Source organism: Notamacropus eugenii, chromosome 5 (genome assembly GCF_028372415.1).
Source record: "Notamacropus eugenii isolate mMacEug1 chromosome 5, mMacEug1.pri_v2, whole genome shotgun sequence".
In the NCBI taxonomy this organism is placed as follows: Eukaryota; Metazoa; Chordata; class Mammalia; order Diprotodontia; family Macropodidae; genus Notamacropus; species Notamacropus eugenii.
Genome location: NC_092876.1, coordinates 66,357,913 through 66,385,133, shown reverse-complemented (window position 1 = coordinate 66,385,133; position 27,221 = coordinate 66,357,913). Strand labels below are relative to the sequence as shown.

Sequence of the window (27,221 nt, the reverse complement as noted above, 5' to 3'; positions counted from 1 at the left end):
GAAATAGCCTATGAAAGATTCCAGACAGCATTTGTGGACCACTGAGACCCCCCCACCCCGACAGGGATGCTTTGAACTGATGACACCCTACCCTGGAGAAAGATGGTGTTACTACTCCTGCTGGAGTGATGGCCTCGTACAAGGGGAAGAATCTAAGGTGTCCACCCCAGGCAGCAAACCTTCCAGCCAGGCCCCAAGACCCAGGCTTACTGGCTGCCAACAACCTCTCCTCCACACCCTACCCCTTTTCTAGTGAGAGAGCATGGCACAGTGGAAAGAGAATTAAACCTAGATTCCTGAAACCCTGGATTCAAATACAGCTTTGCTACTTATTATCTGTGTGATCTCTGATCACTGAACTGTCTAGGTCTCAATTTCCTGAACTCTGGAAGAAGACCTGAGTTCAAATCATTTACTCCTCTTGTCCCCCTTGCTTGGAATGCTGCACCTCCTTCCCTCTGTTAATTATTTCTTACTTCTCTTGTATATAGCTTGCTTTGTACGTATTTGTTTGCATGTTTTCTCATTGGACTGTAAGATAGGGATTGTCTTTTGCCTTTTTTGTATCTCTAGGGCTTAGTACAGTGCCTGGCACATAGTAGGCACTTCATAAATGTTTATTGAATTGAATTGAAACCCTATTTCATCCTCTGTACTAGCTGTGTGGCCCTGGGCAAGCCATTTTTCAGCCTCTCTCCAGTTTCAGTTTCCTCATATATACAAAGGGAATAATAATAGTATCTACCTCCCAAGGTTGTTAAGATAAAACGAGATAATAGTTCTAGAGTCCTTTGTAAACCTTAAAACAGGATACAAGTGCTGCTATCCTTCTTATTCCCATTACTATCATCATCATCATTATATCTCAGTCTGACAATTCTGTGATCTTCCCTCTCCCCCCAAGTCTTTATTTTATGTTTCCCCTCACCAACACTAAGCCTCCACTCTAGTCTCAGAGGTACCATCATACACTAAGCTTCTCACCACTGCTCACCAGGCTTATTTCAACAACCTCCTATCTGGTCTTGCCACTTCCAGTGTCTCCTTCCTCCAAGTCACTTTGCACAGACTGCCAGATGAATCTCCCTCATCTACAGCGTGCCACTCCTGTCACTTCTGCTCAGAAAAACCTTTTGATGACTCATTAGTAGCCAGGTCAAATCCAAACCCCTTAGCCTGGCATTCAGATGTCACTGGCAGGAGCCCTCCATAACCAGGCACTTACAGTCTCTTTAGTCTTATCTCAAAGTATTCTCCACTTTCTCTAGGTAAACAAAACTATTAACTCCCACCTGATATGGATAGTAGAAAGAGTACACTGAATTTGGAATCAAAAGACCTGGGTTTGAATCCCAGTTGTATCATTTGCTACCTGTGTCACCCTGGGTAAGTCTTAACATCTCTTGACCTCAGTTTTCTTATTTGCTGGAGAAGTGAATTGAATTAAATGATCTCTAAGGTTCTTCCAAGTCCAACGATCCTGTGCTATCATAGTTTCCTACTACAATACCTTTGTTTTTTGCTGTTCCCTATGCCTAGAAGACCCTTCCATCAGAAACAATGTGGAGTAATGGAAAGAGAGATGGATGTGGAGAGATTGGGGTTTAATTCTTGCCTCATACTCTTAATTGCTACGTGACCAGGCAAATCCTCACCCTCTCTGTGCTTCAACTTCCTCATCTGCAAAATTAATTTGAAAAAATCATTAAAACATTTATTAATCCCTACTATGTGCTACCTTCCTGAGTTCAAACCTGGCCTCAGACACTTACTAGCTGTGTGACCCTGGGCAAGTCACTTCACCCTGTTTATCTCAGTTTTCTCATCTGGAAAATGAGCTGGAGAAGAAAATGGCAAACCACTCCAGAATCTTTGCCATGAAAACCCCAAATGTGGTCATAAAGAGCCAAACATGACTAAAACAACTCAACAACAAAAATATGCCACCTACAAAGGGAAGCTGGGTGGTACAGTGGATAGAGCACCAGGCCTGGATTCAGGAACACTCTTCCTGAGTTCAAATCTGGCCAGAGATACTTCCTAGCTGTATGATCCTGAACAATTCACTTAACCCTGTTTGCCTCAGTTTCCTCATCTGTAAAATGATCTAGAGGAGGAAATGGCAAACCATATATACAATGAGGATCCTTCTCATAAGGAGAGCATCTCTCCTTGTGTGTGCCTTAGATATGTGCCTTAGCCTCTGGCTGAGAGGATACAATCTGTGTTTGACTCTCATTGACTAGGTTGACTCCTGATAATTGGTTCACCAACACCCAAAGGGGACAGACTCTTGTCAGGGGAACCTCCCTCCTTGTGGTCTCAAGAGTGAGCTGAGGATCTATACATAGTATGGACTCTTTTCCCAAATCTTCTTTCCCTTGGGCTACTAGATCAAAGCAAAGCAAGGGAGAGGAAGGAATAACTTTCTTCCCCCACTCTCACCTCCCAACAAATGGCCTCTGGGGAGGAGAAACATATAGTTATGGCAAATGACCTATGCTTACATGAGCACATATAACAGTGGAGTTGGGGACTTCTAGTTACTGGCTGCCATCTCTTGCCTAATTTCTATCCTGAGCACATCCCAGATCCTAAGAATGGACATTTCCAGCCTTGGGGGAGTGGGGAAGGGTGCTACCTCTTTGTGAGCAAGCCCTGAATTGGAGAGTTCTTTAAGAGAGTCAGGCAATAGCATTATGAGGTGAGGTGAGATGGAGGGAGTGATACATATTAAAAAAAAAGCACTTGACCAGCATTGAAGCACTTCTATAAACAAGGTACTATGATAGAAAAGCAAGGCTTCCTTATCACCCCTTCACTATGGTCCTCTTCCTCCTCTGATGATTCCTTGTGAGCTGGAGATAATCTTGCATTCTCAAAGGCTGCTCTGGGGGTATAGGTTTCAAGCATGGTCTCTGAAGACAACACGACTCTCATCTGGGGACCAGCCCAGCTCAGAGAATCAGGCCCAAGAGGATGATTGTTCTAGCCCCAGCAGGTTCAGAAAACCTTCTCCAGCAGGATTCCAGCTTGTGATCTCCTTGATCTTTGGCCATACCAATGGAATCTTGCACCTTCTTCCAAGTGTCCTCATCTCAAAGAATGTCAGGATAATATTGACAGAGTGCCTTGGCTGGGCTGAAAAGTCTTTCCAATGAGGCTTAGAATGCAACAACTCCTGAGAGGGGGAACACATTGAGTGAATGGAGGAACACACTGACTGAGCTCCCCATCCCTGGAAGTGTGCAAACAAAAGCAGATGACCACTTGATTAGGGGTTCAGGCATTCAATTTGATTCAACTCAACTCAACACGCCATGTTTTAAGCACCTGCTATGGACCAGGGGAAAGAAACAAAGACAAAAATGAATGTGACCCTGCCCCTAAGGGGCTTACATTCTCTTAGAGGATGGACCAGATGAGCAGTAAGTTCCCTTCTACATTTAAGATGTGATGAATTTTCATGCTAAGGTGTAAGTGATTTCTTAGGCACTAACCATAACACTGCAGGGGCTGGGGGACAGGCCAAGGCCTAAGTAACTCATTGTCAAGAGGGGATCACAAATACCCCTGGAAAGGGGAGGATTAGGGCAAATATCACCGGTGATCCAAGACCAACCACAGACTATGGGACCTCTAGCTGCCATTCCCCTCTTACCACTGGAATGCTGATAACTATAGTAAATATCTTTATATTGGGTACCATGTTGCATGGACCTCCTTTCTTTGTCAAGGAGAACCTGCCATTCTTGGAGCACTCTGGCTGTCTTGCAATCATGGAAAAAATTGACCCAGTATTTATATCTAAATTTAGTGTATACACAATTAGTCCAGGGCTGGTCTGGCTTGAAGGTCCTTCTAAGGTGATTGTGGGATCACAGACTGAGAGCTAGAAGGGGTCTTGGAGATCATCTGGTCCAACCCCCTCATCTTATGAAGGAACAGAGGCCCCAAAAGGGCCAGTACCCTGCCCCAGGTCCCATAAGTAGTAAGTGGGCAAGCTAGTATTTGAACCCAGATATCTATCTGACTCCAAATCCAGCTCTCTCTCTCTCTCCCATACCACAGGAGGGAGTCTAAGCTGATACCCCCAGGAAGCCACAAGTCTGAAAGCATCTGAAGTTGCCCCAAAAAGCTTCCCCCTGGGCCTCCAATTCAAGATCTCTATGGCAACAAATTGAGGCTCTGAAGTCTTGGGTCTTAGGCCCATCTGCCTTCCCTCCTGTCAAACCAAGCTTTTGATCCACACAGCAGGCCTGGGTCCCAGGGCAGAGATCTAAAGCAGGGCCAGGGAGGGTCTTCCTCTCTTAGAGAAGCCTTTACCCACCTGACCCTGCTGTGTCAGATCAGTTCACAACATGCAGGCAGGTGAGGTGGCCACTTTAAAGATCAGGGGGTCACTGCTTCATAGTGTAGACCTACAGAAGGTCCCATTCAATTCAGTAAGCACTTATTAAGCACCTACTGTGTGCTAGGTGCTGAGGATACAAAGACAAAAGTGAAACTTGTCCCTGCCCACAAGGAGCTTCCACTCTATCATGGGATAGAACATGGATACACATGAGACAACAGAGGACAGATACAACATAATAGCACAGGGAAGTGGGGCAGGGATAACTAACAAAGTTGGGATTCAGGAGGAGATGATGAAAAGCCTTCTACGTGAGGTGGCATTTGGGTTGAGCCTTGAATTATGGTAGGGATGCCATGAGGAGATAGATAAGCTTTGCAAAAGCACAGGGGTGATGATGGAAGGATAGGTATAGAGAACAACAAGGGGCCTATGTGGCAGGAACGCAGAGTGAACAAGGTATTACTACTGCTGGCCAAGAACAATATCCCTTTTTATACACAATTCCATTTAGGCAGTCACCTAATAATGGCGTAAGGGTCCTCCAAGCTCTGAGTTCTCAAAGACCATATCTGATCCAGGGAGGTGGCCCTAAGAAGGCAATTTTTCCCTCTTTGGGTCCTTGCTTCAGCCCTAAACCTCTGGTCCACACAAGTAGCCACCCAGTCTCTACACTGACTCTCTCTAGTGATGGAGAACTCACTACCTTAGGAGAAAACACCTTCATCTTTGCTACAGCTTTAATTGTTGTTCTTCCTTACATGGAGTCTAACTCTTCTCCTCAGGAGTGTCAACTCCTTGCTCCTACTCTGATCGTCTCCAATGTCTAGAGTCAACACTACACAGAAATTGTATCATTCAGTTAGGCCTTCCACCCCTAAAGTATCATCTCCAGGTATATGTAATTTCATTACTGAAGATTCATTTCTTTGGGTCTGGAAGAGATTCACAGAATGTCTGAACTAGGGGGTGCCTTAGAGAGCAATCAATTAACAAGTATTTGTAATACTTATTATCATAATTATAATTACCATTTATGATATGGTGCTATATGGCAAGGAAACATAGAATTTAACAATCTTCAAAGAATTAAGAATCAATGTCACACAGAGGAACCTTTCAGATCTAAGAGCTCAAGACCAAACAAAGGATAAAGAGGATCGCAGAGAATAAAATGGGCAATTTTGATTAGGCAAAATTTTAAAGTTCTTCCACAAACAAAATTAATGCAGCTAATGTTAGAAGGGAAGCAGGTAAGTAGAGCAAAAATTCTTCATAGCAAATTTCTCTAAAAAAAGGTCTCATTTCCAAGATATAAGAGAACTAATTAAGATTTATAAGAAAAAGAGTCATTCCCCAATTAATAAATGGTCAAAGGATGTAATAGTTTGCAGAAGAAGAAATCTAAGTTATCAATAGCTATATGGAAAAAAAATTCCCAAATCACTAATAATTAGAGGAATTAAAATTAAAGTAATTCTAAGATTCTATCAAAAAAATGGAAATGACAAGTACTGGAAGGTTTTGGGGAAGACAGGAACAGTAGTATACTGTTGATAGAGCTGAGAATTGGTCCAGCCATTCTGTAAAGCAATTTGGAACTATGCCCCAAAACTTACAAGACTGTGCTTACCCTTTCACCCAACAAAACCATTAATTTAATTTAACCAAAGAGTTTAAAGAAATAGGAAAGGAATCCATATGTACAAATATTTATAGTAGCTCTGTGTACACATGCTGTGGCAAAACTAGAAGCTAAAGGGAGTAGATAAATTATGTTAAATGTATTATTTAATGAATAATGAATTATTGTGCTCTAAGAAATAACATCAAAGAAACCTGGGAAGACATATAAACTGATCTAGAGCAATGTTAGCAGAACCAAGAGAATAATTTATACAACACCAACATGGTAAATACAAAGGATTTTGAAAGACTTAAGAACTCTAATCAACAAAATTACCAGTCATGATGAACCCTGCTCCCCACCCTCTGAGAAACCATGTGTATGCGCTTAAAAGTGTTCCCCTTCACCCCCATCACACACACTCTTTCATTGGGGGTGGGGGAAGGTGAGAGGAAAAGAAAATAAATTTTTTGTTCATTAAAAAAAATTAAATTACAATGAGATCAAAAAATCAGAGAGCTCTCACACCTGATGGTGTAAACAATGAGGAACTCCAAAGAACAAGACCAAAATTTATCATCAGGGAAATGTAGGATGGGGAAGAGGAAAGAAATGAGCATTTATTAAGTGTCTGTGCTAAGCACTTAACAAACATCTCATTTGACTTTCACAACAACTCAGAGAGGTTGGTTCTGCATTATTATCCCCAATTTACCACTAAGGAAACTGAAGCGACTTGCCCAGGGTCACACAGCTAGTAAGTATCTGAGGCCAAATTTGAACTTGGGGCCCCAGAGCTCTCTTCATTTCACCCCTTAGCTCCTTCTGATAGAATGAGACAATGGACTAGCCACATGGAGAAGATGAGGAAACCACAGGCAAATAGCAGAGGGCTTCCTGGTACCCTCAGGAAGTCAACAGGAAGCAAGGAAGACAGATCTCTGGCACATTGGACCCACTTCCTGTGGCCAATTTACTGATGATCTAGACAAGAGTTGCCCAGGAGGGGCAGGCACAGAGGGGCCATGATCTTCATTGGGGAGAACTCCCAAATGGAAGAGGTAATAGATCCATCAGTATATCTGCACACTAAGAACAATGGGGACTGGGTATACAAAAATTCAAGTGAAATAGTCCCTGCCCTCAAGGAGGCTGTATGTAGTCTGTTGGGAGAGGCAACATGTACACATAACGTATATACAAAATGTACACAAAGTAAATAAAGGGTCATCTGGTCTAACTCCCACATTTTATAAATAGGGCAACTGAGGCTTATTTGTTTTTCTTCCAGAACCCATACAATTTGTTGTAAACATGTAAGTGTTTCACTACGGGAAAAGTGAAATCCTCTAAAATCCTTTATAAGCCAACAATTTGGTAAGATGGGATATAAGGGCCCTTCTCATCCTAAAATGTATTACGGGGGCAGAGGTGATAGGGAAAGGCAGAAATAGTGTCATAAAGCAAAAGGGGAGGGAATCGCAGAGGAACAGAAAACTTCAGAGCCAGATGGGGTCTAAGAACACAGAATAGTAGAACTGGAAGGAAACTAGAGACCACATAGTCCAACTTTCCGATTTTGTGGAGGAGGAAACCAGCCAGAGAGGCCCCTTCTCTCACCATCCTTTTCCTAGGCTCTCTCACATCTTATATAGTTTATCTAGACACCCTTCCTTTGGATTGTGCTGTCTCCCTAACCAAATTTAAGGACAGCATTCCTATGTGGTAGAAAGGCATTGGCTGGATTGACTTAGACATTAGATTCAAACTCCATCCCTGAGAGCAAATCACCTAACCTTTCTGGGCCTATTTCCTCCTTTATAAAAAAGTGGAGGTTAAACTAGGCATTCTCTAAATTCCCATGTAGCTCTAAATATTAAGGGAGTACAAGTTCACTTTTGAGGTCATTTAATCCAAGCTAATCATTTTATAGAAATTGAAACATAAATAGGGGAAGTCCTTTGGCCAAGGTCTCGGGTCTTTAGTGGTAGAGCTGAGATCTGAATTCAGGTCAACACTTTTCACACTGCCTCTAGGACTCAGGAATCATTCAAGAATATTATCTTTCCCAAAGATCCCAACCAGACGGTGTGGCTGAAGTCTTTGGCTTGGGTTTTATTGGGGGAGGGAGAGGAACAGTGTAGTTTAAGAACATTTTTTTTAATATCATAGTCATTCCTAGAAATATCGTCCTTTGTCCCCAAGCCTCCAAACTGAAGCCTTCTTCACAACAAAGGAAACAGTCAAGACACTTCACAAATACTCTGATTTTGGCTCTCCAGGCTCCTAGAGGATTTATTATAGGGACAGCGACAGGACCAATGATTTCACTGATTAAAAAATAAACCCTCCTCTGAGAGATTTATGCAGGTCAGAACCTTCTATACAACTAATTCAGGTCTTAGAGATTTGCTTGGGGGCATTTCGAGGTTAAATGATTTGTTCACAGTCCTACAGTCGGTGTGTGTTAGAGATGGGTCTAGAACACAGCCAAACAATTAACATTTGTTAACCACCTACTGTGCATCACGGGGCACAGTGGATAGAGTGCCAGGCCTGGAGTTAGGAAGACCTGAGGTCAAGTCTGTCCTCAGACATTCATTGGTTTTGTCTAGTCTAGCTAGGCACTTCACTTAATCCTGTTTGCCTCATCTATAAAATGAGCTGGAGAAGGAAATGGCAAACTCCTTCAGTATCTTTGCCAAGAAACCCCAAATGAGGTCACAAAGAGTCAGACAACATTGAAAAGACCGAACAACAACCGCATGTGCCAAGCACTGTGCTAAGTGCTGGACATTCAGGTCTTCCTGGCTTGGAGGCAGGCAAGCTCTCTACCATGCCACACAGGCTTCCTAGTATTTACACCATGGACAGCAGAAGAGTTGAGATTAGCCCAACGTGAGTCTGCTTGGCTGGAAATCTGGGTTGATGATGCTTCTGGTTGATGCCTTTTTCCTCTAACAGTAATGACATTTTTATGGAGACCATCAGCAGATAATCAAAGATAGGCATTTACACCCTTCCTACATGATTCAGCTGATGGAGTCTAAGAATTCTGCAATGGTATCTGAAAATGGAGCTGAAGGGGGATTAAAGCTCAGAGCCTCGAAAACTGTTTCCAGTAGAACAGCTGTACCTGTTTTCTCTAATAATGCTGATGAAGATTTGAAGTCGGTAGAGGAAAATATTCCTTCTTCATTCACAGATGTCGTTCTTCTGGTATTAGCAGGCTCAGACAGGGAAATGTATATGTGATGACCAAATAGGAAATGTCAGGAAAAATGTGACTCAGAAAAGATAACCTCATTGGGGGACCTGTACAGACAAAGGCTGCTCAGTGGCAAACAATCATCTTTACTGGTCCAAGCTCTAATAAAGTATTCTATCCACTGTGTATATATTTGGCACATCTTGCTAGAGTCCTGATAAACTGGCCATCATACTGACCCTCAAATGTGACACTCCATCTCTCGTCTCCATACCTTTGTACTAGCTTTGCCCCATGTCTAGAATGTCATTCCCCCCGACCATCTCTACCTCTTAGAAACCCTAATTTCCTTCAAGACTCAGTTCAAGCACTACCTCCTACAGGAGACCTTTACTGATCCCCTCTAATCACCCCTACCTCACTTACTTTATACTTAAAGCCAGGGGTGTGCTGGGAAATGTTTAATAACTGGCTCTCTGGGGAAGGGGGAGGGAAAGAACACACGACAGACTTTTACAGTTAAGCTACATTAACATTTTTTCCATTGATTTATTAAGCCTAGGTAATCAACATTACAATAAACCAAACCCTGATTCGTAGCATTTGTAAATTCCCAAGGTATGAACGCTCACAGTGAAAATTTAACAACTGGCTCTCCAGTTGGAGTTGTTTCAAGTATTCTGCTTGTCTATATAGTATAGATTTTGAATATGTACATGTATGTGTTACTTCCCTTGATACGTATCTTGTAGGTATCTAGTTCTTTATTAAGGCAGATAGGTGGTGTCTATAGTCAGGAAGACCTGAGTTCAAATCCGGCCTCAGACACTTACTAGCTGGGTGACCCTGGGCAAGTCACTTCACCCTGTTTGCTTCAGTTTCCTCATCTGTAAAATGAGCTGGAGAAGGAAATCACAAACCACTCCAGTGTCTTTGCCAAGAAAACCACAAAGGAGGTCATGAAGAGTTAGAGACAACTGCAACTACAACAGTAAAGTTCTTTATGTGTGGCACCCACCTCCTCCACCAGAATATAAACTCCTACAAGGCAGGGATTGGTTTGCTGTTGTCTTGGTATTCCCAGTGCCTGGCACATAATAGGTATTTAATAAATGCTTGTTGATGGCTTGAAGTAAGCAAAAGAACATCGAATACCATGAGCACATATGGCCATGTATACAACATCCTGGCCCAGCAGTCCTCTGTTTCTATTGCACAAGTATTGGGCCAGAGAACAATCCCTATGCAAAACCAAACCAAACAAACCCAGGGGTCTTAGTGACTGCAAACTCACAGAGACAATAGTGTGATGTGGCAGTTGACTCAATACAATCTTGGGGTTTGACTCATATGTGCCTTTGGTCATCTCTGAAGAGTCATGTTCAGTTCTGGGTACCATGTTGTAGGCAGGACACTGACAAGAGAGTGTCTAGATCAGGACAACCAGGGGGACCAGAAGGAGCATTCAGCCTGGAAAAGAGATGACTTATGGGGTATAGACAAGAAAGCCAGAAGACTTGGTTCAAATCCCACCTCTGACATTTACTCACTGTGTGATCACTAGCAAATCCTTTCCCTTCTCTGGGCCTCAGTTTTTTCATCTGTGAAATGAGCTGTTGGAATAGATAGACCAAAAATCCCAATAGAAACAGGGGTCACTGATTCCCTATATAAGGTTTCTGTATGTTGACTTAGCTTTAAAATGTAATGTTATCTATGTTTTCTTGTATTTTTATTTATTTTGTCAAATATTTCTCAATTACACTTTAATCTGGTTCGACCTGTAGGTCTTGTGTCTGACACCTCCGAACAAGAGAGCCTCTGAGGTCCTTGGCCACTTACTCTCTCTCTCCCATTAGGATCTTGTATTAAAGTATTTGAAAAGGGCAGTCAGGGGGAAAAGGGATTACCCTTGTTTTACTTGGCCCCAAAGAACATAAGTAGGAGCAGTAGGTGAATTTTACAAGGAGGAAGGTTTTAATCCAACATAAGGAAAACTTCCCGATGATGAGAGCTGTCTCAAAATGGAATGGGCTATTTCAGGAGGTAGTGAGTTGCCCCTCTTTGGATGAAATACAAAGTCTAGATGACCACTTGTGAACGTAGCTGGAGAAGCGATGTTTATGAAGGAGGAGGTTAGACTAAACAGCCTCTACAATCAGCCAGTATTTGTACCTACCATGTGCCAAAAGAATAACTAAGTGCACTATAGTGCATAGAGTTTGGGGCCTGGAATCAAGAAGACTCTCCTTCCTGAGTTCAAATTTGGCCTCAGATGCTTACAAGTTGGATGACCTTGAGCAAGTTACTTCACTCTGCTTGCCTCAGTTTCCACATCTATAAAATGATCTGAAGAAGGAAATGGCAAACCACTCCAGTGTCTCTGCCAAGAAAACCCCACATGGGGTCATGATATGACTGAACAACAAATGTGCCAGACCTGTACTAAACACTAGGGGGATAAAGAAAGGCAAAAATGGTGCCTGTCCTCAAGAAGCATTCTAGTGGGTGGGAAGGGATCAACATGTAAAGAACCAGAAACCTACAAGATACATACAGAGTAGACAGAGAATAGTTAGAGGAGAAGGCTCCGAGGTCTCTTCTAACCCTGAGAGTCTGTGATTCTACGCTTTGTTCATTCATTCAATAAACCTTCATTTAGAAAGCACTATGTGTCTTGTTAAAGGTTGGGGGCTTAAAGGTTCGGTGTTGGATAAACCTGGCATCAGGAAGCCCTGAGCTTGAATCTCAGTACCTAGAACTGCACCTAGTACCTAGCACTTAGTATTTCATTTGAAAACCTAGTCCTTTGGTACCGGGAGCAGATATACAAAAACCTGTGATCTTATAGAATAAGACTAAGTTTCTTGAGAGCAGAGACCCGACATTGTAGAGGGAGACCAGATACGTACACAGATAAATATAACAGAAATGATAATACATAGCACATATACAGCACTTTGGGGTTGTAAAGCAGTTTACAAATAGTTTATCACTTTATCCTCACAATAACCCTGTGAGGTAGGTGGTATGATTAACCTCATTTTACAGATGAGGAAACTGAGATTGAGAGAGAGGTTAAGTGACTTGCCCAGAGTCACAAAGTTAGGAAGTGAGGCAACATTCAAACTCAGGTCTTCCTGATGCTGAGTGTATCCAGCACTTAACCTTTCAACCCCCAACCTTTTACAAGATACACAGCTATTAAGTGTCTAATGCTGAATTTGAACTCAGGTCTTCTTGACTCCAGGTCCAACAGTCTACACATTGTGTCATTGAGTTGCTTCTAAATCAAATCAGGTTATTGATATATAAAGGGATCCAAAGTTTAATGAGATCAACCAAAGAAAAAAGAAATTGTAAGCTAGGGGGATTGAGGTGTGAAGGAAAGACTTCCCAAAAGAGTGAGTCTTTCCCGGATCGGTGTGTGGTAGAGCATTCTGAGTTCATATTGGTCTGATCAGACACCGTTGCACACACTGCACCCTCACCCTAACACCGTGATGTCATTTGATCCTCTTCCAGGATGGAGGACAACAGCCAAGCAAATGCATGGGCAGGATGGTACCAGACAGGCACCGAGAAGAGACTGTTAGGAATGGTTTGGATCAAAGCACAGAACTGAAAGTGGCATCTATTCTGAGGAGAGAGAATAAGCCTAGCTACTCTGGAGTACAAAAGGGGGGACAAGGTAGGATGGTACTAGTCTGGGCAGAGCCTTTAAACTTATTCAGCAAACACTCCATGCTGAGCACTGGTACAGGGAGCCCACATTCTAGGAAGACATGAGATACATACAGAGTGCATGGAAAGTAATCTTGGGGGGTAGCTGGGTGGTGCAATGAATAGAGCCCTGGCCCTGGGGTCAGGAGAACTTGAGTTCATATGTGGCCCTAGGCACTTACTAGCTGTATGACCCTGAGGAAGTCACTTAACTGGAAGAAGAAGAAGAAGAAGGAAGAGGAGGAGGAGGAAGAGAAGGAGAAGAAGAAGAATGAGAAGGAGGAGGAGAAGGAGGAGAAGAAGAAGGAGAAGGAGGAGAAGGAGAAGGTAATCTTGGAGGGGAAGTCACTAGTTGCTGGGTAGGGTGGGGGCCAGGGAGGACAGGAAAGGCTTCATGCAGAAGGTGGAATTTCAGCTATATCCTGAAGGAAGCCAGGGATTCCAAGAGGCGGAAGGAAACATTCCAGTGTGGACCACAGGCCTCTGATGAACAGTCAAGCTGAGGAGGAGCAAGTAAATTTTACTCGGGAGCCATTGAGGGTTTCTGAGAAAGAGTGTGAGATAATCAGACTGTCTGCTTTCTCCCCCACCCTTCCCCCGAAGCTGAATATATTTTTCTATTGAAAATGCTCTCTGTGGGTAGCTGTTAAATGGCATGGTTGGACTCCAGAAGAGATTTAGAGACATGAAGAGGTCAAGAGAGAGAAAATAATTAAGCCAACTTCTGATAAAATCAAATAATTAAGTGGATTACATCAGTAGCCAGTGATTTATTGGCTGTCAACACCGTTCCTTGTGTTCCTCTGTCTAAGAGGCTATTTCTGATAAAGCTCCCGACACTGGGGGCATTTTCACAGGAGAAATATTCTAAGTACTAATTAAAGAACTGATTCTCTCAGCCATTGACAGTAGCAGCAGGGCCTTCTGGGAATGACTCACCTAAGGTGATCTGGAGTCTTCTGTAGGACCTCCATTCTGGAGCCATTCCTGAGGATTCATTTGGGGAAGGGGAGACAGATTAGTGTAGAATGCAGGGAGCTGGGCTAGGCCTCAGGAAGATCTGGGTTCAAATTCTACCTCCTGACATTTACTAGTTGGATACTGCATTCCACTCGCTTACATGGTGCCTGGTTCTATGCTCTGGGGCCCAACAGAGTAAGTCTCATCTCCCTCCCATCATTGGCTCAGAGACTTAAGAGTTGGAAGGAGCCTCAGAGGCCACCTAGTCTAGAGACTTGCCCAAGGTCACTCAGATAGTAAGATTTGAACCCAAGTCCTTCTAGCTCCGGAATTGCCATTCTTTTCATTCTGCAGTTGAGTCATTTTTAAGTCATATCCAACTCTTCATGACCCTACCTGGGCTTTTCTTGGCAAAGATACTGGAGTGGTTTGCCATTTCCTTCTCCAGCTCATTTTATAGATGAGGAAACTGAAGCAAACAGGGTGAAGTGACTTGCCCAGGGTCATACAGCTAATAAATGTCTGAGGCTAGATTTGAACTCAGGTCTTCCTAACTCCAGGCCCAGCTCCAAATCAGAAGAGATCTTGGCAAATCCCTAGCCCAGGACTCTCAATTTCTAGATGAGGAAACTGAGGCCCATATAACTTATGTGACTTGCCCAAGGTCACATGCACACATATATTCTGGCACCAAATCTAGTGACCTTTTTAACACACCTTAGATTTGAAGAGAATGTTAGAACATTAGAACACAGAATCTCTGAGTTAAGAAGGGCCTTATAGGTCATCACATCCAACCCTGACCATTTCTGGAATCTCTTCTCCAACAAGTGTTTGTCTAACTTTTTACTTGAAGACTTTAAGGGACAGGGAGCTCACTACCACATAAGGCAGCCTGTTGCATTGCCCAATATAACTCATGGACAGCTCTAATCATCTGGAAGCTTCTCCTTAGAATGAACTGAAACTGACCTTGTAACTTTCATTCTGGCACCAAATGTTCCTCTTGCAATGGTGGTTTCCCTACTCCCTCGCTATCTTGGCAACCTTCCTCCAGGGCTGCTAATGCCCATCGGTGCCTCTTCTCCAAATTCAGCATCTTTTGCCAGAAGTCCAGACTTGGATATCCCCCCACTCTCCCGCAGCAGCTCAGCCTGGAGCTTTAACAATGCACCCTTCATTCTGCTTGATTTACGACATTGTAAATTGACCTTGCTTTATCAGCACTGCAAAAATTCCATTGTAAAAACATAAGCCTAAAATGTCCGACTGAGAATTAGCAGAGACTTATCTTATTTGGAATCACTGCAACTTCCTTTATTTTTTAACTTTTTTTTTTTTTGAGTTCCTTCACTTATCTAAGTTCATGCAAAACATACCAGCAACTCACTGCCCCTCTTTGTAAAATGTCAGACCCGGACTAGGTGACCTCTAAGGTGCCTTATAGGCAGTCTGAGTGTTCTCTCATTCTGACATGCTGGGCTCTAATCTGGGTTCAGGTCCTGATAGTGTGTCCTAAGGACTTTCTAGCCCTGACATTCCATGTTCTAAGGACCCTTCTAGTTCTGACACCCAGTATACTAAGGTCCCTCCTAGCCCTGATATTTGATGCACTAAGGTCCTTCCCAGCTCTGACATCCTATGTTCTAAAGTCTTTCCCTACTCTGACATTCTGTGCTCTAAGGGAATACAGGGCCCTCCCAGCTCTGACATCCTGTGTTCTAAGGGCCCTCCCAGGTCTGACATCCTGTGTTCTAAGGGCCCTCCCAGCTCTGACATCCTGTGTTCTAAGGGCCCTCCCAGCTCTGACATTCCTAAGGACCCTCCCAGCTCTGAAGTTCTTTATCCTAAAGGTTCTTCCTCCTCTAAGTTTTAATGATTCTACTAATATTCCATACAGAGTTTTAGAACATAAAATGTTTATGGAATAATCAGACCTTAGAATGGGAAGAAATCACATTGCCCAAGTCACTTCAGGCCCCAATAGTCTATAGTCTTATGTTCTGTTCAGTCCTAACACCCCTCCATACCACGCTGTCTGCATCTCCTCCAGCTTCTTCACCTTCCCCATTCCCTCCCATCAGAACCTTCGACTCTGCCCTGCTGATGCTGGGTCCCGGGAGGCAAGCTTTCACCTAATCCTGCCCCAAACCAGGACTCCACATCACTTCCCAATCATTTTCAAAGCAAGCCACAGTATCTGTGTTTCCTGTCCTCTCCCCACCTCCACTTCCCCTTCATGGTTTTCTTCCCCCATTAAAATGTAAGGGCAGAGGTTGTCTTGTTTGCTTGCATACGTATCTCAGCCCTCAAAGGCACATTGCCTGGCACATGGTAAACACTCAACAAGTGCTTTATCATTCATTCATTCAGCCATCCATCCATCCATTAAGTCCTAACTATTTCTCTTCATCTATAAAAGAATGATTTGAAGATTGGCTTAGAACAGGAAAACAAGGGAATTTTTCTATCATTCAGACACTCCATTGTTAAAATTTTTTTCCTAATTAACCATCTAATATTTTTCTTAGAAATGAAACACAACAGATCATTAAAACAAAAAAACATAATGATATCTTATTGCCTTTATGCAATCAGCTATGATTCTGGCTCACATATATCTCCTACCCCTCCAGGGCCACCCAACACCATTAATTAAAGAGCCTTTGCCTTGGGATAGGAGGATGATCTGCCAACGCATGCAGACAAATGGAGTGTGGTACTCAGACTCTGCTCCAATGAGGACAAGTGCAGTAATAAGGTTCCTCTGTCACCTCCTACCTATGAAGAAGAATGTTATTAAGAGGGTAATTTGAACGCCCTCCCATTGACTCTGCATTTTAATGTGTGATCCGTTTTCAGGCCATCAACATTTTTCCTTTTCCAACAGAGTGGTATTTAAGGAAAATTATCAGCTGAGTGTCTCTTTAGGGAGTGGCTGCAAAATGTATAGATGTGATTCCCTCCAAATTATCGGTCACTGGCAAATGCCCAAGCAACCCGGAGTTGGTTTGGTCATAGAGAAATGAGCATTGATTTCTCAAGCCAATGACTTTTCCCAGACCTCATCCTTCCTGACCTCTCTGCAGTATCTGACACTGGAGGCCTCTTTCTCCTCCTGAATGATACCAGCTTCTCCCTACTGGCATTGTCTAGAATAGTGCTTGACACATAGTAGGAGGTTTAAATCAATGCTTGCTGAACCAAGTGGTTATCCAACATCCTACCCAATTCCAGCACCCCTCTTCTAATAGCCATAAGGCAGCTGTCCAGCAAGACAGGGGTATGCAATCCTCTGGTCTATTACGAAAGACCTAGGGTTACAGCCAAACATAGGAGTCAACTCCTGATAAAAACCAGTAAGCCTCTTTGCCTTTGCTCAGATTGTCCATGATGCCTGGAGTGCTCTCTCTTCATTCCCATCTCACCTCATACAATCTCAGAGGTAGAAAGGACCTTAAAGGTCATCTAGACCAATTCATTCCCTAGTGGATGAATCCTCTCTACAACATACCCAATGAATGGGCAGGTCTAAGCTCTTCTTGTATACTTGCAGTGATGGGGAAGCTCATTACTTATCAAAATCCATTCCACTGTTTGGACAGCTTCTATTTTTAGGAAGTTCTACTTTATATAGGGGCCGCTAGGTGGCAGTGGATAGAGTGCTGGGCCTGGAGGGAGGAAGACATCTTCTTGAGTTCAAATCTGGCTTCATACACTTTCTAGCTATGTGACCCTGGGCAAGACACTTAACCCAGTTTGCTTCAGTTTCTTCAGATGTAAATAGAGAAGGAAATGGCAAGCCACTCCAAGATCTTTGCCAAGAGAATCCCAAATGGGGTCATGAAGAGTCAGACACAATTAGAAATGACCTAACAACAACCTAATATAGAGCCCATACCTTCTTGTAACTTCCCATCAGTTATTCAAATTCTCTCTTGTGGAGCTACACAAATAAGCCCATCTTACAACTTGGACAGAGCAGTAGACACATATGGATCCCTTCCTTTCCATCTGAGCCAGAAACAGCCTCACAGATCTAGGCTCACACATCTGCCTTAACATCTGATCTGAAGACATTCCAAGCTGTTGTTCCTGTCACTGAGAATCATTCTCTACCAGGGTTAAATGCATAGTTAATTCCATTAGTTTGAGCAAATGCAGTCAGCATAAATAATGGTTGGGTATTTGGTAAATATACTACCAAAGACATGGTCACATATGGGATCATGGTTTGGAAAAGTCATTCCTTCTCTGAGCCTGTTTTCTGTTTTGATCAGTAAAAAAATGGCATTTAACTAGGACTTATAGCTCTAATGTCCCATGGTTTAAGGTCCTTTTCAGACCTAACATTCTACGTTCTAAGATTCTTTCCTGCTAACATTCAACATGAACATTGCCCATTCTAAGGTCTCTTGCAGCCCTGATATTCTTGATTTTAACATTTGATGTGTCATGTCTTCTCTGACATTCTGTGTTCCAGGTTTACACCCAGTTCTGACATTCTGTCTTCTAAGCTTCCTCACAGTTCTGACATTCTGTGTTCTAAGGTCCCTTCTAACCCTTACATTCTGTGTTCTAAGCTCCCTCCCATCTCTGATATTCTGTGTTTTACAGTTCCTCCCTGCTCTGATCTTCTCTCTTCTAAAGTCCCTCCCAATTCTGACATTCTCTGTTGTAAAGTCCCTAGCAGCTGTGGCATTCTATGTTCTGGGGACCCTCCTTCCTACCTCTGGCATTCTATATTCTAGGGTTCCTCTGACATTCAATACTCTGTATTCTAAGGTTTCTTCCACCTCTGACATTCTACATTCTTAAGTCCTTTCCAGCTCTGACATTTAATATTCTATATTCTAAGATCCCTCTCAGTTCTTATAGCCCATATTTAAAAATTCCTCCCAGCTCTGCCATTCTGTTTTCTAAGATCCCTTCCAGTTCTGACAATTCAATATTCAGTATTCAAAGGTCTCTCATAATTCTGACATCCTGTATTAACATTGTGTTCTATGGTCTCTTCCAGCTCTGACATCCTGTATTAACAATGTGTTCTAAGGTCTCTCATAATTCTGACATCCTGTATTAACATTGTGTTCTAGGGTCTCTTCCAGCTCTGACATTGTGTATACTCATATGGAGACTGTACTTAGTGCAAGGGAAGTCTGCGTCCCCAGCGTGTTCTCCCCTTCCAGTCAGTGAGAAGCATAGACCTCAGGAGCTGGAAGGGCTTGGTAGTGGTGAGGGAGGAGGGGAGCCAAGCATGGAAATGAGCAGACCCAGAGGAGGGACACTGTGCCCACATGTCAGGGATACCTGCCGCTTTCCAAAGGATTTTCACATTCATTCTCTCATTTGATCTTCATTTGATTCTGTGATGGGAAGTATGGCAGAGGCCATTATTATCACCTGACTGATAAGAAGACCAAGGCTTTGAAATGGGAAGTGGAATGTTTGAAGTCCCATTACCAGCAAGAGGCAGAGCTGGGCACACAGTAGGTGCTTAATGAAGGTTTACTGATGGATACTGATTGAAATCTGGAGCTGTGACTGCTAGATCAGGATACAGCCCTGTGTGCTAATGTTCTAGTTCCCAGGACAAATGATATAGACCTCTGCCTCCTTCCTACATGTGGCCTAGAAGAGATGCTATCTGCACACCAGAAGGCAGGAATTGCTTTAGTTTCATCTAACCTTCATGGTATCTCAGAAAGCTTCCAGAGCTGAGAATAGCAAATAGAGACTATTTGACATTTTAGATTCATGAAATATTAGGGTTCTTAGAACCCAGATTGTCAGAACTGGGAGGGGCCTTAGAACTCAGATTGTCAGAGCTGGGAAGGGCCTTAGAACACAGGATGTCAGAACTGGGAAGGCCCTTAGAACAAAGAAGGTCAGAGATGGGAGGAACCTTAGAACCCAGAATGTCAGAGCTGGGAGGGTCTTTAGAACACAGGATGTCAGAGCTGGGAGGAGCCTTAGAACACAGAATGTCAGAGCTGGGAAGGGCCTTATAATCCTGAACGTTGAATGTGTTGGGAAGAATTTTAGAACAAAGCATATAAGAACAGGGAAAAAATTTCAGAACTGGAATGAAAACTTAGTTCCTATAATGTCAGTGTTGGAAGAGACCTTAGAACAGAGAACATTAGAGCTGGGAGAGACCTCTGAAAATAGAAAATCCAAGTTAGGGGAGAAGAGATCTTAGAACAGAAGGTCTATGAACTTGAATGGAAGTAATATCATATTTTTATTTTCACTGACATCTAACTGAAATGTAGTATTTTCTTCAGTTATGAATTAAAAAATAAAAACATTCTTCTGCAGAGGGGTTCAAAACCTTCATCAGACTGCCAAAGGTGACCATTACACAAAAAAAGTTTAGGAACCCCTGCCTCCAAACATAGAATGTCAGAGCTGGAGGGCCCTTAGAATGACTGTTTCCTCAGCTATAAAATGAGAGGTTTAGCCTATATGACCCCCCCTTCCACTCTAAATCTATGAACCTAGAATGTCAAAGCCAGAAAGGGGTCTTAGATAGGGTCTAGTCTAAGCTCTTTCATTTTCTATGTAAGGAAACTAAAGCCTAGAGAGGCTAAAAATCAGGTAGGTGCTTGAGTCCAGACCTCCTGCCTTCTAACTCAGTCTTCTTTCCCTTGTCATCTAGCTCTACTAAAGAAGAAAGAAGGGAGGAATCTGCCATTGCTCCCCCCCACCCCCCCCAACCATCATGTTGCCATCACAATCCCTTAAACCAACTCTGGGAGTCCAAAGGTTCGTGAGACAGTATGGCAGCTGCCCTGTTAAGTTACCTGGCATCCAGAGGAGGGGGCTGGATGCACTTAGGCACCAAGGGTGGCACCACACAGGTGATCCTATTCTGGAGAGAATTCCCCATTGATAGCATGTGACTTGATTCAATGAAAAGTGATGTGACTGATTTTATAATCAAGGTCCAAGAGCTTAGACAGTCTTTTTAAGACATAAAGAGAAATACAAAACCAAATAAACCTTAACTTGACCCTACCATCCCCTCAAGCTAACAAGCTTCTCCCTTTCTCAACCACACTTGTAGAAAAAGCTGTCTGGACTCATTGTCTTTACTCCCCCCACTTCTCAGTCACCTTTCTACCGTTCACAATCTGACTCTATCCCTTGACTAACGCTGCCCTCTCCAGTTACCAATGATCTCCTCATTGCTAGATTCAACAGCCTCTTCTCAATCCTCCCCCCTCTCAAACTCTCTGAGACTTCTCATCTCTGCATATTACACTTGCCTAGATTATAAGCTCCTTGAAGACAGGAATAGTCTCACCTTTGTCTTTGTGTACCTAGCACCTACCAGAGTAGTTTCCTTAAATGCTTCTTGGTTAACTGATGGATCTTAAAGAGGGCTATCTTGTTCAGTTTCCATCCTTTGGGAGACCACACCCTTATTCCAGTGAGGCAACTCTTGATAAGGACATCCCTTCTAGATTGTGCCTAGAACATGGAAACCTAATCAAGGTAAATGAAAAAAAAAAGTCCTGCGATTAGGCTCAAAGAGTCACCTGTGCCAGTACAGGACAGAGGCAGGTATAAGCAGGCTGGGCTTCATTATGCAAAACAACCTGGAGGTGTTTGCAGACCACAAGTTCAAAATGAGTCAGCAGTGTAATCCAGCTGCCAAAACCAGTCAGTATGATCTTAGGCTGTCTTAGTAAACTATTAGGATTTAGATCTGGGGAAGATAGGGGTTATTGAAAATAAAGGGAGCTCTCTAGGACTGCTTTGGTGGCCCACAGGGACAAGGCAAGGGAGCTGAGGCTCAGTGGATAGAGTTCTGGGACTTCAGACTCCTGGGGATCTTCCTCCTAGATACAGGGGTTAAATCAGCCATCAAAAACTTGGGGAAAAAAGATAAGATAAAAAAAGGGAAATGAGATAAAACATCATAGAGAGATAGCTAGGCTCAGGGTCCAGATAATCTTGGGGTTTTCCTAAGTTGCTACATAGGTCAAAGTGAGTACAGGGCCATTGTGGTTTGCCTGGGGCCTGGGCATGGGTGCATTGGTAGAGATCTTGGTGATAGGAGAGGCAAGATACAGCTGTGATGGGAGTGGAGAAGGAAGGAGGAGTATGGAGTAGTAACGCCCCAGCATTCCTGAACCCAGAGTCCCAACAGTGACTTCAGAGCCAAGCCAAAAGCCTGCTGCAGATTCCAGCCTGTCCCTGGAAGCTAGACATGGTCTATGCTACCTGGGAGACAGCATGCTAAAAAGACAGCAAGAATTTGATGAAAGGGAAGGGATGTGTGGAATAATTTCCTCATCTCTTCTTAAATTTTACCCAGGGAGATTCTCTCTCTTTCACCAAGTGAAGTGTAGAAAATTATGCTCACTTGTACGTGAGGAAGAGAATGATTTAATTACTTGATTTTTGTCTTGTAAATGATACTGTTTTTATACTTAAATGCTTTTCCTATTGGATTTGTGACTCTCATCTGGCCTGGTAATAGAAAATGTTGTGCCAGATGGGGGCTCAGACCATGATCTGCATAACTGATCTACATAATACAGTCCCAATGAATGTGAGAATTGCAATCACAAAGAACAAAAGTCAGAGTTCTCAGAGACTTTTGTCTGCTAGATAGAGAGGAGTCATTGAAGGTTTTGAAGCAGAAACAGTCACAACTATGCTGAGCTACCCAAAGCAATTGGCGATACAGCGGATAGAGGGCAAGGACCTGGGGTCAGGAAGACCTGAGTTCAAATTTGACCTCTGATATTAGTTAACTGTATGACCCTGGGCAAGTTATTTCACCCTCTTTACCTTAGTTTTCTCATCTGTCAAACAAGCTGGAGAAGGAAATAGCAAACCATTCCATTACCTCTGCCAAGAAAATCCCAAATGGGGTGACAAAGAGTTGGACAAGACCGAAACGACTGAACAATTATGGAACATAGCAGGTAATATATAAATGCTTATTCCCTTCCCTCCCATATTCATAGAACCTTAGGGATTTCATCTCTTGCCTGCCCTACCCCAGGCTTCAAAGTCTGAAAGAGCCTTCTGCCCCACCCAGCACCTCTAATTCACCTATATCTTTTTTCCTCTTGATAAAAAAAAAATGATTTCAGAAGCAAAGCAAGTTCTCTGGTAGACTAGAAGGAACATGCCCCAGCTCATCTGTAGACCATGGCCAAATCCCCTAGACTGAGCTGTCAGAATCTCTGCCTTGGTGATAAGAAGATACGGAGCCCGGGAGGAAATTTACAGATCATGCCTGGGAGAGAGCAGCCCAGAGTGGGAAAGCCAGGTCACCCAGCCAGGGAATGAAAGAGCTGAGGTTTGAACCAAACTGGCTCCAAATCCAGCACAGTCCTCTCTATAATATGGCCCTCTCCTTTCTCTTCTCTCTTGGCCTCTGTCCCTTGCTGCCTCTGTCTGTCTGTCTCTCCCTCTTTCCACCATCACTGTCTCACTCTGTCTCTCCTCTCTCTCTTTCTGTCTTTATCTTCTGTCTGTGTGTCTCTCTCCCTTCTACCATCACTCTCTCACTTTGTCTTTCTGTCCTTCTGTCTTTGTTGTGTCTTTCTCTGTGTGTCTGTCTCTCCTCCTTTCACCATCATTCTCTCATTATCTCTATCTCTCCTTCTTCTGTCTCTACCTGTACATCTGTCTGTCTCTATGTATCCCCCTTCCACTCTCACTTTCTCACTCTTTTTCTGACTCTCCTCTGTCTTTTTGTCTCTGTATGTCTCTGTCTCTCCCCTTTCCACCTTCACTCTCTCACTTTCTCTATCTCTTTTTTCTCTGTCTCTCTCTGTTTGTCTCCCCCCAATTTCTCCCTTCCTCTCTCAAATCCAACTCAAAAGATACTTTTTAAGGGCCTACTATATGCCAGGCATAATGCTCCATGCTAGGGATACAATTAATAAAAAGGAAGACAGTCTGTTCTCAAGGTGCTTATAATCTCTCTGTGTCTCGGTCTCTCTATCCCTCTTTCTCTCTCTCTGCTTCTCTTTCTTTTTGTGTGTTTCTCCCTGTCTCCGTCTGTGTGTGTGTGTGTGTGTGTTTCTCTCTGTCTCTATATCTCTGTCGCCACACAGATATATATATATATACAAACACACATATAGAGACAGAGAAGGAGGACAGAGAGATCGAAGGACAGAGACAGAGACAGAGGCAGAGAGAAATCATAAGCTCCTCTCTCTATATACACATATAAAGAGAAAGAGAGGGAGGGAGACACACACATACATGTTTGTATCTGTATCTATTTCAATATCTGAAAAATCAAACTCTTATATGAAACCCCAAGAGACAAAGGGCCATTGAAGGGCCAGAGATCTGAGTTTCTTGATTCGAATCCTGTGAATATGTGTGCTGTCAGGCCCAGGACTTGTCATTTCACCAATTTAGCTCCTTGGGTTTCTAGAGAATCAGAAATCTGCGGCTCATCATGGATTCTGTGACTCAGTGCATTTATCTGAAGACTTCAATTACAGAAATAACTTGCATGATTAGCTGAATGAATATGAGTCTAGATTAGCCAGCTCCTTCTACACTTAAGTCAAAGGGCCCTAAGAGCCGTGAGCCCAGAGCAGGCAGGCAGGTACTTCCCAGGTCAGGTTAACCCGTTCTGTGCCAGGGCCCTGACTTGGCTGCTGCCAGAGGGATTATAGAGTCAAAGAATGCTGGACTTAGAAGGGCCCAAAGGGCCAGTTTGCCAGAACCAGAAGGGCCCTCAGAGATAATCTAGTCTAACTCCTTTGATTTAGACGAGGGAACTGAGGCTCTGCAGGAATGACTTGCCTAAGGTCTCAGAGTTAGTATATGACTGAGACATGACTCCAAATCAAAGAATTCAACAAGCATATATTAAAGCCCTTATTATTTGTACTGGGGATAAAAAAGCAGAAAATAAGCACCCCTGCCCTCAAAGAGACTACACTTGATTGGGGCGCTCTTCGTCCTGTACCCCATTCACATTTCACTTTGGATCCTCTGGAGGGAAAATCAAAAAGTGAGCCGCCTGGAAGGAACCTAAAAAAATAGTTGGGTCAGCTAATGGTGAAATAGCTTGTTCAAGGTCATGCTATTAAGTGTAATTAGCAATTTTCATGACTAGGACACAGAGCTGTGACATGCTGAGAAATCACATTTTAAAGAAAAATTCCGGGTGGAAGGGGAAGAGGAGGTAGAGATGCCAGCATGGAAGGCTTCACATTAGGGCTAGGTGGTGGAGGGTAAGGCAGGGCTGAGAAGAGGCTCATTCCCTGTAAGCTACCACCTGGCAGGCTCATATTTTAACTATTCATTCTTGCTAACTAACGTGCTAAGCGCAGTAATTTCCAGGCTACCTCAATGCCTCTTAATTACCCTCAAACTGGGCAGGATGGGTGACTCTGTAGGTTGTTCAGTCATGTCCAACTCTATGTGACCCCATTTCAGGTTTTCTTGGCAAAGACAAATGGTTTGCCATTTCCTTCTCCATCTCATTTCACAGATGAGGAAACCGAGGCAAAGAGAATGAAGTGACTTGCCCAGGGTCACACAGCTATTAAGTGTCTGAGGGCAGATTTGAATTCAGGTCTTCCTCACTCAAGGCCCAGTTGCATTGCACCACTAGTGAGTTGGCACTGCAGTGGCCTGGGGTCAGGAAGACGCCAGTTCAAATCTGCCCTCAGACACTTGCTAGCTGTGTGACCCAGGGCAAGTCACTTTACTTCTGCCTGACTCAGTTTTCTCATCTGAGAAGTAGAGACAAGAATAGTACCTACCTATCTCCCAGGGTTGCTGTGAGGATCAAATAAGATAATGTTTATGAAGTGCTTTGTAAACCTAACGTCTAGTATCAATACTAGACACCCTCATTCTTATTACTATTATTAAAACAGACCAAGTCCCATTGCATCCTGGGTCGCCTCCAGTCATCCTGACGAATATCTGGCCACTGCACCCAAATGGCTCAGGAGAAGAAAGTGAAGCTGATGACCTTGCACAGCCTTCCCTCACTCAAAACAAAATCAAGTGCAAGTCACATCAACATTTCTCTGATGCCATGGTCTTCTTCAAAAATGAAGGAAGAACACACAACACACAAGTGATACCTAATTGCAGGGATTCAAAGATGGCAAACAACAGACCCTGCTAATGCTGAGCTTACTATCAGAAGGCAGTAATTGTCCCACCCCAGATGTTGAGCCCTTCTCAATGACTCCTCCAGTTCTGCCCATTTTTACTCTTCCCTTCAGATGTTGCCTACCTGAAGAACCATCCTCAGCCAGTGTGGTACAGGAAGTGTCAGATACAACTGAAATGACTGAACATTAACAACAGGCATTTATTAAGCACCTACTATGTGTCAGGCACTATGGTAAGCACTAGGGATACAAAAAGAGGCAAAAGATAGTCCTTCCCTCAAAGAATTCACAATTTAAGGCAAATGTGTGAGCCTCTGTGTGTGTGTCTGTGCAGACACACACACATGCACATATAGCAAGATATATACAGGATTAATAGGAAACAATTAAGAGAGGAAAGGCACTGGAATTAAGAAGGGTTAGGGAAGGCTTCCTGTAGAAGGTGGGATTTTAGCTGGGTTTTAAAAGAAGCCAGAGGCGGGGTAGTTGAAGTAGAGGAGGGAGAGCATTTCAGGCATGGGGGACAGTCAGAGAAAATGCCTGAAGCCAAGAGATGGAATGTTTGGCTCATAGAATAACAAGGAAGCCAGTGTCACTGGATTGTAGAGTATGTGTTAGGGAGTAAGGTGTAAGAAGACTGGAAAGGTAGGAGGGGGCTAGGTTAGGGAGGTCTTTGAACACCAAGCAGAAGATTTTATATTTGCTACAGAAGCCTATAGGAAGCCCTCAAAGTTTATTGAGCAGGGAGGTGATATAATTGGACCTGAGTTGTAGGAAAATCACTTTGGTGACTGAATGGAGGATGGATTGGAGTGGGATGAGACTTAAGACAGGGAGACCCACCAACAAGCTATGGAAATAGGGCAAATTTGAGGTGATGAGGGTTTGCACCAGAGTGGAGCTGCCCACCTCAGAGGAGAGAAGGGGACACATTTGAGAGACGGTGAAAAGGTGAAATCAACAGGCCTTGGCAACAGCTTGAAGGTGAGAGAATGAGAAGTCAAGAATGAGTCCTTGGTTATGAGCCTGGGAGACCAGGAGGATGGCAATACCCTCTACAATAACAGAGAACATAGGAGAGGAAGAGGGTTTGGGGGAAAGAGAATGAGTTCTGTTTTGGGCATATTGAGTTTAAGATGTCCACTGGACATCCAATTTGAGGTGTCTGACAGACAGCTGGAGATACAAGAGGTCAACAGAGAGGTGGACAAGACAGGTATATTT

General features: G+C 43.4%; 1 protein-coding gene across 1 annotated transcript in view; it reads right to left on the bottom strand.

Annotated features, from left to right (window-relative positions):
• The window catches only part of MAN1C1 (mannosidase alpha class 1C member 1), a 214,019-nt gene that overhangs the window by 81,985 nt on the left and 104,813 nt on the right, over positions 1-27,221 (bottom strand). Inside the window, 1 exon segment of the mRNA XM_072609372.1 lies at positions 13,852-13,899. Within this exon segment, the coding sequence (XP_072465473.1) occupies positions 13,852-13,899 (48 nt within the window).